At 41.3% G+C, this 15579-nt stretch overlaps 2 protein-coding genes across 2 annotated transcripts; one reads left to right on the top strand and one right to left on the bottom strand.

Moving 5' to 3' along the window:
• Positions 1-2203: 2203 nt before the first annotated feature.
• Positions 2204-7641, top strand: LOC121378207 (glutathione S-transferase 1-like). Its single transcript, XM_041506288.1, has 4 exons — positions 2204-2350; positions 4647-4872; positions 5148-5330; positions 7225-7641. Exons 1-4 carry the CDS (start codon positions 2284-2286, stop codon positions 7376-7378), a joined length of 630 nt encoding a protein of 209 aa, XP_041362222.1. The 5' UTR covers positions 2204-2283; the 3' UTR covers positions 7379-7641.
• Positions 7642-11108: 3467 nt separating this feature from the next.
• LOC121378796 lies at positions 11109-14498 on the bottom strand. Its single transcript, XM_041507121.1, has 4 exons — positions 14362-14498; positions 13352-13577; positions 12676-12858; positions 11109-11530 (listed from the first exon to the last, which is right to left on the bottom strand). Exons 1-4 carry the CDS (start codon positions 14426-14428, stop codon positions 11377-11379), a joined length of 630 nt encoding a protein of 209 aa, XP_041363055.1. The 5' UTR covers positions 14429-14498; the 3' UTR covers positions 11109-11376.
• Between the last annotated feature and the right edge of the window lie 1081 nt (positions 14499-15579).

Raw genomic sequence — 15579 nt, 5'->3', positions numbered from 1 at the left:
TGATAACACCACTGGAGCACATTGATTAATTAATCATCGGCTACTGGATGTCAAACATTGGGTAATTCTGACTCATAGTCATCAGAGCAAACCCGCTACATTTTTTTCTAATGCAGAAAGGGATCTTGTATATGCACTTTCCCACAGACAGAAAAACACATACCACGGCCTTTGTCCAGTTGTGGTGCACTGGTTGGAACGAGAAAAAATCAAATCAGCTGAATGGATCCACCGTGGTGGTTCAATCCTGCGACGCAAGCACCCCAAGCGAGCACTCAACCGACTGAGCTAAATGCCGCCCCCATTAGCGTAAAATGCAAAGGTAAGTTGACTCCATCTCAAGCTCAATTCTAAGAAATTTGGAACCACGATATTCTTGGCGTTTGCATAGGTGTACGGGCTCCCAATTTTGTAGGGGGTGGGGGTGCTTTTCCCCTGAATTAAAAAAAAGGCCGAAGCTGGATAACAATTTATTCATATTAGCATTACTACCAAATAACTACGGGGTTGTAAACAATCACTACGCATTTTTACATGGATTAACAATTCACGGGCGTAGGAAAGTGCCAAAATGTGAGGGGGCACATGCACACACACACACACCCACACACATAAAAACAATAATAAATATATTTAAAAACATCGCTGCTGCTACAAAGTGGAAGATGGGGCACATGCACACACACACACACCGCTTCGTACGCCATTGACTGCAACTACTATAGAGGGTAGAATGACTGAAATATATGGTAAAAAGATCTCAGTTTAGCACATTTTACCCGAATATCTCTTATTTTTGTCGGAATTTGAGGTTTTGCTCCAGCACTGTCTCGTACGCTTATGTCTGTTTAAATCTCGGGATAGAACGAGATAAACTGTAACTCGATTTTCTTAGTTGTAGCATATTACGATAATTCAGTCAAAAAAAGTCTGTTAACTTAACTGGAGCACATTTGTCATTGGTTATTGGATATCAAACATTTGGTAATTCAGAGAAAGCCCGCTACATGTTTCCATTAGCAACAACGGGTCTTTTATATGCACTTTCCCCACATAACAGACAGGAAAGTATGATACCACGACCTTTGACCAGTAGTGGAACGAGAAAATCAGTTGAATAAATCAACTGAGGTGGTTCGATCCTTTCAGTCAGAATGTCCTGGGTCCACCAGCTATTTGGACTGTCTGTTACAAAAAAAGAGGAATTTGTCTTAGAGGGGAAACCCGTTACATTTACCATTAGTAGCAAGGGATCTTTTATATGCACCATTCCCAGACAGGATAGCACATGACACGGCCGTTGATATACCAGTCGTAGTACACTGGCTGGAACGAGAAATAGCCCAATTGGCCCACAGACGGGGGTCGATCTTAGACCACCCGCCGCTCAGGCGAGCGCTTTACCACAGGGTTACGTCCCGCCTCAAAACAATGAAGAAAAGCAAGGTAAAGCAATATTTAATATAACGGTACATTTCAAAAAAGAAAGAAAGAAATGTGTTATTTAACGACGCTCTCAACACATTTTATTTACGGTTATATGGCGTCAGACATATGGTTACGGACCACACAGATTTTGAGAGGAAACCCGCTGTCGCCACTACATGGGCTACTCTTTCCGATTAGCAGCAAGGGATCTTTTATTTGCGCTTCCCACAAGCAGAGAGCACAAACCATGGCCTTTGTTGAACCAGTTATGGATCACTGGTCGGTGCAAGTGGTTTACATCTACCCATTGAGCCTTGCGGAGCACTCACTCAGGGTTTGGAGTCGGTATCTGGTTTAAAAATCCCATGCATCGACTGGGATCCGAACCCAGTACCTACCAGCCTGTAGACCGATGGCCTAACCACGACGCCACCGAGGCCGGTCAGTACATTTCAAAGCAATATTTAATATAACGGTACATTTTAAAGCTATATCTAATTAAGGCCTGTGAGGGCGGGACGTAGCCTAGTGGTAAAGCGCACGCTTGATGCGCGGTCGATCTAAGATCAATCCCTGTTGGTGGGCCTATTGGGCTATAAAGTGAGAGCTGATATCAAAATATTATTGGAAGACATTTCGTTCCTATCCGGAGTGGCTCGTGAGTAATGGTAGTGGTGTTTCCGGAAACTGTAACACACCGACCGGAACCCTGCTATTTAGAAGGCAAACACGTATACGTTACCAGCACTATTTAGACAAACTCTCGCTCGGCAAGCCTACCGGTGCGGTTTGTCAATCCAGTTAGCGAAGTTTGAATAGGACGGCTTTTGGCGGAGATTCACTGTGATTTGCACGATGGGAAAAATGAAACTGTACTACTGGACAGGTTACAGATCAGTAAGATGTATTTGGCTCATTAAAGGTAAGTCCGTATGTCTGTCCGTGTGTGTGTTTCCGTGTCTCCATCTCGTCTTGATTCCATCTGCTCGATTTGTATTTCTTTCTCCTTTTAACTTACTCCTACTTGTTCCCGCAGTTATATAACCTAATCTATTAATCATGGACAGATAGACAAGCAGACATACAGGCATGCACACAGATGGAGAGAGAGAGAGAGAGAGAGAGAGAGAGAGAGAGAGAGAGAGAGAGAGAGAGAGAGAGAGAGAGAGAGAAGAAAAGAGAGAGAGAGAGAGAGCTTGCTTGTATATGTATGTATTTATGTGTGTATGTATGTATGAGAAAGCGTGTATAAATGTGTGCATATACGAGGGGGGGGGGGGGGAGACAAACAATTATTGCATGAAAGTAATTAAGGATGCCAAAAAGCAATGCTGTCCTTGGATACAGTTAATCGGGAGTATTTCTAGCCCTGCAAAGCCACACAGCTTGCACTTCTCGTGTTTAAATTCACATATTAAATGTAGTATTTCTCATTCTTTTCAAGATGGGAAACATTAACAATACTTAAGTGCTGTATCTATTGACGTATGTTCAGGACAGTAGGCCTACTTAGCCCAAACCAAGTGGGATGGCAGTAGAAACAGAATCAGGGCGCAGTAATAGAGGAGTTGATCCAGGCAGACTAAAAGTGTTCTTTTGAACTGGGGGTGCAACTTACCCACCCAACTTACATCCCCATTCCCATTCCGCGTTAGGCACGCCCCTGATGTTTGAGTCTTGTCGACGATAATGACTTGCAGTTTGTCAAAGGGGGTCGTATAACTAGACCTTTCAGTGAGCCTTCCGGCAACCAGTTTATTTTACTGCCTTTCTGAAGATTATCTTTCTGTTTATTTAGTACTTCGCGGTGCACGTTTGAAAAGAACAGGCTTAGGCAGGTTCAGATATACACACACAACTGAAATAACATTCAATATCTCCACTGACAAATTTCATCAGTTATATATATATATATATAACTATTTGTTCGCATGCTGTTGAAATGTGTATTTATTGCATCTTGGCATAAGCGTACTTGAACCGTAATTTGTTAGCCTGATGAATGAATGAATGAATGAATGTATGAATGGATGGATGGAAGGATGGAAGGATTAATGAAGAATGGATGGTTGGATGAATGAATGAATGAATGATGAAAGAATGATTGTTTAACGACATCCAGCACAAATATATATATATATATATATATATATATATATATATATATGTATGTATGTATGTACTGATATATGAATATCTATATATCGTATGTATGTCGAGGTTGACTGTTACATACATAGATGTAATTTATTTCAAGTGTTCCTGTCAACGGCCATTGGGCTATTTCTCGTTCCAGCTAGTGCACCACGACTAATGTATCAAAGACAAGTCTGAATTACCAAATGTTTGACATCCAATAGCCGATGATTAATAATGTGCTCTAATGGTGTCTTTAAACAAAACAAACTTTAACTTTTAGCTGTCAACAGACAGTATTACCAAATGTTTGACGTCTAATATCCGATGATTAATAATCAAGATGCTCTAGTGGAGTTAAACAAAAACAAAACTTTAACATTAACTGTCAACGGCACTGAGTACCTTAATGATAGATCAGTCGCCTGACCTCGGTGGGTTCGGCACTGAGTACCTTAATGATAGATCAGTCGCCTGACCTCGGTGGGTTCGGGGGTTTTCCTGTCCCTGTCAGTGCCCCATGACTGGTACAGCAAAGGCCCATATAGGGAATATAAAAATAATTCAATCTGCTCAAACCTGATCTCACCATTTGTTCACATCATCTTCGTTGGTATATCTGACATAAATTAATATCATTTTGTGTCCAGCTGACCTTGCGTCACGAACGCGCGTCATAATGCTGCAGGCTGCTGACATATCAGTGTTTTGATAGGTTGATTGAGTGGGCCCATTGAGTTATTTTGCGTTCCAGCCACGACTGGTATATCAAAGGTCGTGATATATGCCATCCTGCCTGTGGGATGGTGCATATAAAATATCTTTTGCCACTAATGTAAAAATGTGGCGGGTTTTCTCTCTTAGACCAAGTTAGAATTATTTAATGTTTGACATCCAATAGCCAATGACTAATAAATCAATGTTCACTAGTGGTGTCATTAAACAAAACAGACTGTTTAACTTCAGGTCGAATGATTGATCACCTATGCACGGATAACTTTGGTTTAGCTCAGATCCACGAAAGCATCTAATAGTCTGAGTGGATAGTAAGATTTGATACTAGTCAAATTTCTTTTTTTCAGAACTCGGCGTGGAGGAAGATTTTGAATTTGTCAAACTAAAGCCGAATGGACCGGATAAAAAAGCGCTCGAGGATTACGCCAAGAACGTGCATCCACATGGAACGATTCCCGCCTTGCAGGTAGAAGGACGTAACCCTGTCGTGGAATCGGGAGCCATCTGCCTGTTCTTGGCAAACAAATATGGCCGATTTGGACCCGATGATGATCATGTATCTGATTATTACAAGTAAGTGGATAAATACTTTATTAGCATGGGCTCCAAAGGTCCACATTTATTTCAATCAAATTTAGATAACCAACTACATAAATGTTTTAGGGGTTTCAGGGTTTTTTAGCCATTGTTAGTCCCATCACGAGGAATTCGCACCTCCCCCCCCCCACCCCCGCCCTTAAAAATCCTGCGTACGGGCCTGATCTCGATTACATTTATTCATATCAACGTTACTACAACTGTTGCTGCTGTTGCTACTGCTGCTACTACTACTACTATTGTTCTTGTAGTTGGATAGTGTATACCACTTCAACACTGGATGCTACGCTGGCAGTGCTATTTTCCCGATGGTATTTGAATTCCTCTGTCTACGATGACGCCACGGTGGAAAAAACACTGGACAAATGGAAAGCCAGCCTTGATTTTCTAACCAAAGCACTGGCTGATGGCCGAGACTTCATTTGTGGTAGCAAGTAAGTCACACTGCAATCTAATTAAAATTAGCTCCACTGGTTAATTACTACTTTAATAGCAAGGGATATTTTATATGCACCATCCCACAGACAGGATCGCACATCCCACGGCCTTTGATATACCAGTCGTGGTTCACTGGCTGTAACGACAAAACACGACACTCTAAAGGCAAAGCCACACGTTACGAGTGCCACATATGAGAATAGCAGACTGCATAGCATCCGAACAAATCGTAATGTTGTCTTGTCACAATCGGCTATTTTCGTGGCTATTCTCGTACGAGGCACTCATACCGTGTGGTGGCGCCTTAATACACACGCGTACGGGCTTCGAAAATTATATTTTTGTAGGTGGACAATCCGACAAGCTGATTAAATTTTCATTTAATTGCATTACTACTAAACAGCTATATAGGGTTGTAAAGGAATCACTACGCATTTTTACATGGATTACCACCAATATCGGTCTGGGATTGATCCCCGTCAGTAAGCCCATTGGGGGGGGGGGGGGGGGTCTCGTTGCAGCCAATGCACTACGACAGAGACCATGGTATATGCCATACCGTCTGCGGGATGGTGCACTCAAAAAGACCCCTTGCTCCTAATAAAAAAAAATGTAGCGGGTTTTTTTCTCTAAGACTATACGTCAAAATTACGAAATGTTTGACAGATGATCCAATAGCCAATAGTTAATAAATCAATGTGCTCTAGTAGTGTCGTTAAACAAAACAACCATTAACATTTTTGTTCTTATATTCATACAATTCTAACCGATTGTGTAACCGAACGTTGATAAGGGGCGGGACCAGTGGTACAGCGCTCACTTGACGCGCGGTCGGTCTGGGATCGATCCCTGTCGGTGGGCCCATTGAGCTATACAGTGCACAACGACTGGCATATCAAAGGCCGTGGTATATATTATCCTGTCTGTGGGATGGTGCATATAAAAGATTCCTTGCTGCTAATCAAAAAAGAGTAGCCCATGAAGTGGCGACAGCGGGTTTCCTCTCTCAATATCTGTGTGGTTCTTAATCATATGTCCGACGCCATATAACTGTAAATAAAATGTGTTGAGTGCGTCGTTAAATAAAACATTTCCTTCCTTTCTTCCAACAGCCAATGGTTACATGGGGGGGGGTCGATGGGTTCGACCGAACCCCCCCCCCCCCCCCCCCCCCCCCCCCCCCCCCCCCCCCCCCCCCCCCCCCGAAATCGCTTTTTTTATAATTTAATATATCTGACATTGATATCTGACATTATTATATTTACTCAACATAGAAATATATGCCCAATATCTCTGAAATCTGTTTTGGAACCCCCCTTTTCAAAATCCTATGTACGCCCAATGGTTAATAAATCAATGCGTCGTTAAACAAAACAACCATTAACATGTTTGCCTATGTTCATGAGGCGGGAGGTAGCCCAGTGGAAAGCGTTCGCTTGATGAGCAGTCGGTCTGGGATAATTGATCCCCGTCGGGGAGCCCATTGGGCTATTTCTCGTTCCAGCCAGTGCACCACGACTGGTACATCAAATGCCATTGCATTTATTATCCTGTCTGTAGGATGGTGTATATAAAAGATCCCTTGCTGCTAATCAAAAAGAGTAGGCCATAAAGTGGCGACAGCGGGTTTCCTCCCTCAATATCTGTGTGGTTCTTAACCATATGTCCGACGCCATATAACTGTAAATAAAATGTGTTGAGTGCGTCGTTAAATAAAACATTTCCTTCCTTCCTTCCTTCCGAACGTTGATCGGTTGGTGCAAGTCCTCGAACCACCCTCCAGATCTCGCTATCTTTGAGGAGCTCCGCTCATTTGCCTTTGACCAAATCAAAATGTCCCTTTACAAAATCCTGGATCCGCCCCTGATCGGTATCTTTTCCTTCTTTCAGGTTCACGGCGGCTGACTGTGTGCTGGGGTACAGCTTGGCATGGGCGGAATTTATCAAACAACAAAATCTGTTCGCGCACCACCCAGTTGTAGTGAACTATTTGAAACGACTTTATTCACGCTCCGCGTTCCAAGAAGCACTAAAATACGAGTGATTGTGGGTTTTTACGAATATATATGTATGTGTTGTCGATTTACTAAAAAAACAACAACAAAAAACCCATGTCAATGTCTTTGATTTGTATCACATTTCGACTAATTACCAGCATATTTTAGGGTTATCTGGTTAGGCCATTGGTCTACAGGCTGGTAGGTACTGGGTTCGGATCCCAATCGAGGCATGGGATTTTTAATCCAGATAACGGGTAGTGAATAGGTATCTGGGAGACCAATAGACAAGGTTTCAGATAGAGCTATAATTCGACCAACTAAGTTAAAACTTACTCAGATACCTCCTTAAGTTTACTTCAGATGAACCGCTCCAAATTAGGCGCCAAATTCCTTCATGATAACTGGGCCAAAACACATTTGCACTTAATCCTGCGGGATATTCAAAATTCAAAAGCACCACAAATGTCACCACCCTGGTCGGGCTGCTAGTTCTCTCTTGCACTTGCTGAGCGCGGGCGGTCCCTTCTCCCACCCACCCACCCCACCCCACCCCTTTTCTGTCTTGGACGTAGTCGCCGTAAGTCGACACCTGCGCCCATGATAGACGTGCGCTACAACAGCTTTCTCTAAATGTGCACGTTAAACCCTACGACCTGACCTGACAGGTATCTTTAAAACGAACTGGAAGTCGGGGGTGGATTCTGAGCTCCACTCCTTTTAGTACAGTTGACCTGCTTCTACCCGTGTGTCATGTGGCTGTCATGCCTCTTTTGTACTTGGATATAAGCAGGGTTACGTTACATCCTTGTTCAAATAAAGCATTGCCGACATGATAACAAAAAGACAAAATGAAAAGGCCACGAGGCTTTATAAGCTGTAACATATAATCAAATGTTTTAAAAGTTTAAACCAGGCCGGAAAGATATCGGGAGTTGGGTGAGGGCACAAACCTCTAGTGGGGGAACCCACCCTCTGTAGACTAATAGTGTGTGTGGTGGGGAGTGGGGTACAAGCCATACCTTTATTTATATAGGAAAAAAACCGGTAAATTTTAGTCCTCGAATTTCATCCCCACTCACCCAACCCTGGTTTTTACGGGACTGTAGACTATATATAAGCCAAAGTTAGGGGCGTCTGTAGGATTTTTCAAGAAATGGATCCTACATATTTCGAAAGAAAACTAAGATGCATTATATAAGGAAGGAAAGAAATGTTTTATTTAACGACGCACTCAAAACATTTTATTTACGGTTATATGGTGTCGGACATAATGGTTAAAGTCCACAGGCGTACGCTACAACAGCTTGTTCTGAATGTGCACGTAAAACCCTAAGACATGACATGACATCCTCCTGAAGCACTCTGCCGACTAAGATATAACATCTTGCCCACACAAAAAAAGAGAAATAAATGCTATATATTTATACGTTAAATGAACCTTAATTGAATATAAGCACGAAAATAAGTTGAAATGAATAAATGAATAAATTATACGAATGGTTTCAACAATATTAATTCCGAATTATAATGCTGGTTGGAGGATTGGCCATCAGGCAAAATGCCTATATCAAGGCCTCTCCCTACAACTTGAAAATGTAATTCAGGTTTACACAAGATGACAGACCAATGGTAAATTCCATGATTCCAAATCTTAAAGGCATATTCCCACGGGCAAGTTTGCAAATCTATTTGCATCCCCAGGTCTACCAAGGACAATAAATAAAAGTAACCTAGAATTATACGAATACCTCGTACGAGAATAGCCGATCGCATTACAACCAATGATTCGGGTGAAATCGTAATATTTGTCTTGTCACAATTTGCCATTATCGTACGAGGCACTCGTGTTGTGTGACGTGGTCTTTAGATGAAAAAAATAACTATTAACCTAGGTGAACTGCAAATAGCAGAACTGTGTGCCCAGTACACCGTGTTTAAATCTTGATTGAAAATAGCTATACCATAATTGAAAATACCCATAACAAAATGAAATAAAATAGTAGTGGCGTGACGAACACAGACATGTACGGTTATGTTAGACTCAGACTACCAACTGCCTGCAGAAAGTTGGCCAACGTTCTGGTCTCACGAACTTCTACGACTGTCCATTTGCTAGTCTGAGCGCTCTTACAACTCGATTCTCGTCGTATAATGCCGGGCTCAGACTACCAACTGCCAAGACGGAGTTGGCCAACTCGACCGTTGCGTTGTATTTTGCTCAACTCGCCACTAACGACTGGTGCGCTCAGACTAACAACTAATCGTCGGCAATCCACCACGATCGTGATGTCATTTGTATGACGTTGCATGCACACGTGATCAATGTAGATGGTCTAGCCGCGGTCGCCATTGTCAGACTTCGCAGAAAACGGAGACTGAGCATAAAGCATTGCCGACATGATAACAAAAAGACAAAATGAAAAGGCCACGAGGCTTTATAAGCTGTAACATATAATCAAATGTTTTAAAAGTTTAAACCAGGCCGGAAAGATATCGGGAGTTGGGTGAGGGCACAAACCTCTAGTGGGGGATCCCACCCTCTGTAGACTAATAGTGGTTGACCGTGGGCTAGGCCACATATTGTTGATCGTGGGGAGCAAGGTGCTTTTGAAAACCTTCTCCCCATCCTTAGGCTTAAAGAGCTAACACAGTATAATAATTTTTTGAGAATGCCGTCAGACATTTTTGACGTCCTTCTTGGATTCGTGACTCAGGGTAGGAACGCCACATTTCCACCATTTCCTCTTCTTTTAATTTGTCCGCCATGTTTACTTTTTGTGGATGTTGTCACATGGCCAACGTGCAGCGCTGTGGTTGGTTGGTTGATTGCCGACGTCCCAGTTGTGTTGGGAATACGCTCAGACTGCCAACTGGCCGTCGGGTTGAGTTGTAGTTAGCGCTCAGACTACCAACTAAAGTTGGGCCCGATTCATTTTTGGAATCGGATAAAACTGCGTCGTAGGAGTTGTATACGACTAGAATCGAGTTGTAAGAGCGCTCAGACTTGCAACTGAAAAGTCGTAGAAGTATTTAGCTCTGTGAGTTGGCCAACTCCGTCGTGGCAGTTGGTAGTCTGAGCCCGGCATTACCCATTAGTTGTCAATCTGAGCGTACCCGTCCGTCGTAAGTCGGGAGTTGGAGGAATTACAAAGCAACCGTCGAGTTGGGCAACTTTCTGATGGCAGTTGACAGTCTGAGTCTAGCATAAGATATTAATTAAAAAAATATATAGTTTAAGCAAAGCTATCGGCCATTAAACGTTATACTCAGGAGCGGCTCCAGGGGTTTTCTAGATAGGGGATGCAACGTCAGTGTTTCAATGTACACAAACATGCATTATATATACACAGGCCCGTAGCCAGGATTTTGAGGAGGGAGGGAGGGGTCGTTTAGGCTTATGGTGAATTTTTGGAACGAACGAGCATGGAAGGCACAATACACTTAGGGTGTCCAGGGGCATGCCCCCTGAAAATTTTAAAATCTAGAAACTCTGAAATACCACCTTGAAGCCATTTCAAGGAGGTTACTTAAAACGTCAATATCAATAACCAGTAAAAACAAATTGGGGGGGGGGGGGGGGCATTTGCCCCCCTTGTTCCCCCACTCTGCTAGCTACGGCCCTGGTGTTATCGAGCATAAAGATATAAAGATATATGGCTAAACAGCGTAATGACCAGGCTTGGATCTAAGAAAAGGTGCTGGACGTGTATCCTCTCGAAATTCGAACTTCCCCGAAAAATCCAGTAACTTAGCAAATAAATACAATGACAGTAATGTATATATATATATATAAACTTTAATGATGATTCGGATCATATACATTATTTGCATTGACTCAGTTTAAAGCACAATCTTTTTAATTTTTCAGTAATGTTATAAGCATATTTTTTAATAGATGAAAATATTCATAGAGGGGCAACCAAACTATTATTTTACGGTAAATATACATGAATCTGTTTAATAAAAACATTGTCAAACGCAAGAGAGACAGGAACAGTCCTAAACACGTGTTGGGTTTAAACTGAACTGGATTGGATGGAGACTATTTGTATGTCATTGATTCTTTGAACGCTGGACGTTTCTTAAGACGGTCTAAGTACTCTGTGACCTTCGGATGACCTTTGAGCAAGATTCCATCTTTCAGATTCTCGGCCCAGTCCAAGTAGTATCCCAGAGTGCAGTCTGCTGCCGTGAAGCTGAAAAGGGAAGGAAGGAAATATTTTATTTAACGACGCACCACTGAACACATTTTATTTAACGACGCACTCAACACTTTTTATTTAACGACGCACTTAACACATTTTATTTACGGTTATATGACGTCGGACATATGGTTAAGGACCACACAGATACTGAAGGAGGAAACCCGCTATCGCCACTTCATGGACTACTCTTTTCGATATGCATCATCCCACAGACAGGATAACACCTACCACGGCCTTTGATATACCAGTTGTGATGCACTGGCTGGAGCGAGACATAACCCAATGGGTCCACCGACGGGGAGCGATCCTAAACCGACCGCGCATCAAGCGACCGCTTTACCACTAGGCTACGCCCCCCCCCCCCCCCCCCGGCTGAAAAAGGAACCAGGATCACCGTCAAAGATTAGCCTACATGCAACTTAAAATGCTTAATGTATGTATGTATGTTAGAGATGTCACCGATTTTGGGGTCACAATCATGGGATCTGCGGTCAATCTAAATCACCAAAATATTCAAGCAGTTCTAAGCCTTGTAGCGATGTACATATGATAATACACAAATCTTACGTAATTTAAAGCAAATTTTTAATATAAAAATGTTTTCTTAATAACATTATGGTAGATGTGGACATAACTCTCTGTCGAAGTCAGAGGTTGTTTCCACGGCATGCGTGCTTCAACAGTTCTCTGATGGAATCACGCCAAAAATTACTCACACCCACAACACAATACAACGCAACACTACGCAACGCATCACAACACAGTGCTCTGCAAATGATGAAAACTCGTCATCTGAGAGTTAGTTAAATTTTCCTTCCTGCCCCGGAACCACCCACTGGCTATGTCAGAGGCTGGATCCGTGGTAGGCGTGCTTGAACCTTCATTAGATATGGGCACGTAAATAGAGTTTCCGTTTCCCGTAGTTAAATTTAACAACAACAAGTTAAAACTTATTTTAAATGGCTTTGCTGGCCACAACCATATTTTAAAGTTAATTTTCAACCCTGCATATTTATTGCAGCCTCCTTAAACCCTGGCCTACATTGTATATCAACATAGGCACTAACACACTAAACAATTGGACTACCTATTACCATAAAGATACTGCAATTAAATGTTTTCTCCTGCAGTCTTACCTACTACCACAAATATATTCTCTGCCATCTGACAACGTCTTGGTCAGATGGTTAATACAGACATCCCATCTCTTTGTTGTGTTCTTCATTGTAGCCTCGTCATATTTTGGTGGCGTCACCTTCCATTGATGCCAAAATGTGTCCAAAATGGAATCCAAGGTCAGACTGCAGTAAATAATCCAGCTGAAATAATGTATATTGTTTAAACTGCTGAAGTTGATTGTCTAACATATGTGGTAATATCGAAATCTGGTCTTCAGAATTAGTCATCATGTCTACTTCCGCTATATAGGCTACTCTTTTTATTAGCAGCAAAAGGCATTTTAAGGATACATGTGTAGGTGTGTCTGTATGCGTACGCGTGTACCGGGTATATCCCTCCCTCCCTCCCTCCCTCCCTCCCTCCCCCCTCTCTCTCTCTCTCTCTCTCTCTCTCTCTCTCTCTCTCTCTCTCTCTCTCTCTCTCTCTCCATATTTGTGATTTTCCTTGATGGTAAAACGGTCATACTTATTATCAGATTACATGATTCGTTTATGGCTTCTATTTAACGTGTGCATTGTGTGTGTGTGTGTGTGTGTGTGTGTCTGTCTGTGTGTCTGCGTGTGTGTGCGTGTGTGTGTGCGTGCCCATATATAAGTTGTGGAACACTTCTTTTTTTATAAGAGAAATACTTACTCATAATAGTCATGTTTATATTTTGAGTCGGGTAGCAGCTTGCCATATTTGTCAGCTAAGAAAAGACAAATTGATGTTGATTCTAGCATGATTGTCTCCCCTTCAATGACAAGCGCGGGAATAGTTCCATGTGGATGGACGTTCTTTTTGTATTCTTCCATGGCCTGTTTGTCTGGATCTAGTGAATTCAGTCTGATAATGTCAAAGTCATCCATCACTCCCATTTCTAAAGTAAAAAAAAACAAATAATAATAATAATAAATAAATATAATAATAATAATAATAATAATAATTATTATAATTATTATTATTATTATTATTATGAAAGCCTGGATTATAGCCTAATTTGCATAGAGTCTAATAGCCGCAACTTCGTTTACTAACATTAAATGTTTGTTTTGTGGGTTTTGTTTTTTGAGGGTGTAGGTTTTTGTTTGTTAGGGGTGTTATTGCCTTGTTTGGGTTTTTTTGTTGTCGTTTTGTTTTTGTTTGTTTGTTTGTTGTTGTTTTGTTGGGTTTCTTCTTCAAAACGGCATATATTTAACGAACATTAGCATGAATTACATAATCAATAAATAAATAAATAAATAAATAACTTCGTTCAAGTTAATTGACATTAAATGTTAAAATGTTTTCAAAACGGTGTATGTAACTAGCGTTAAGTGAACAACAACAACATACACGTAATATTAATGCATAGTTCAAGTCATAAAATAAACTGACGCGAGGATATTGATATAGAATTTTCCGATCAACAAAATCATGTTGGGCTATACAGTATCTCAAGATAATATAATTTCTATCAATTTAAAACCTAATAAAAATAAAATCCCAAAACCCCAACAACACCACCAACAAGACTTACAATCCGTGATACTATGCTTTTAAAATCCAATCGAAAAACCCCACCTTGTGGAGCCTCATTTGTTGGTCGGTCCTAACCCAGCCAACGTTACTGCTGGGGAGAGGAATCAGACGAGCGATCAGCTGACTTAAAAACATTGACTTACCCATTAACATAAAAATAATTTTTGCTGATCGGTACCCATCCCAGTGATACAGCGTCATTTTCCCCATGGTGATGCTCGGCAGTACAGTGGTGGTTTGGGTTCAAAAGCCAACAATGACGTGTTCAACAGGCTGAACGATTTGACTGGTACCTCGTCCTCTATCATCACATCACATTCATCTAACGATAAGAATAGAAATACAGTCTAGCTAGGGACCGTGATCGGTCGCCCTCCTGAACATGCCCCGGGTGTGAATCGACCAGTCGGTATTGATACACACACACACACACACACACTCTCTCTCTCTCTCTCTCTCTCTCTCTCTCTCTCTCTCTCTCTCTCTCTCTCTCTCTCTCTCTCTCTCTCTCTCATAAGCATAGGGTCAGGGATGGGGGTAACTGCCCCTCCTACACACACACCCTCCCATGTAGAGCAAATCGTATTCTGGCAAAAACGATGTTTGTTCAGGCAGGGGTGGGGGGAGGCGTTCTTGTTTGTGTTGGTTTTGTTTGTTTGTTTGTTGGTTTTGTGGGATTTTTTTAATTTTTTTTTATTGTCCCCAGACACAAGTGTGGCAGTGTCAGGGTTGGGGACCCTGATTTCACTACCTTACATCCATGTTATAAGTACATATGAACATTATTTATATATATAATATAGTGTAATTAGAATCAATATAATAATATTAATAAGCATGAATACATGAAAACATGGAGTTCACTAATATGTGGGGTTAACAGTGAAGATAGAGGTAGAGGAAAGATTTGAAGGAAATGGTAAAGGGAGAAAAGAGAAGATAATGAAGGAAGAAGGAAAGAAAGAAAGAAAGAGTGAATTAAATACTTTAATTTCGAAAGAGAAAACATATTTGTATTGAAATACTTCTAGAACATTGTATTGCCATGTCTTGTTTCTAGGTATTTGGACCAAGGTGCCCAATATTCCTCAAATTCTTGAAATTGACAATTTTTGAGAAGTATATATTTTTCAATTTCTATTTTATCTTTTAAAATATTTAAAAAAGCATATATGTTAGGTCCATGTTTCTGCATTTTAGATCTATATATATAGTATTTAACATTGATAATTAGCCAATTAATAAATACCATCTTGCTTTTTTCCCTCTTTATGATTCCAAACAAGACTGTTTGTTTATCGAGTTGTGTATGTTTACCTTTGTCCTGAATCCATTGTTTAATTTCCTTCCATAAAAGAAAG

Source organism: Gigantopelta aegis, chromosome 8 (assembly GCF_016097555.1).
Source record: "Gigantopelta aegis isolate Gae_Host chromosome 8, Gae_host_genome, whole genome shotgun sequence".
NCBI lineage: Eukaryota > Metazoa > Mollusca > Gastropoda > Neomphalida > Peltospiridae > Gigantopelta > Gigantopelta aegis.
The sequence above is the reverse complement of the archived record's forward strand: the minus strand, read 5'-3'. Positions and strand labels throughout refer to the sequence as shown.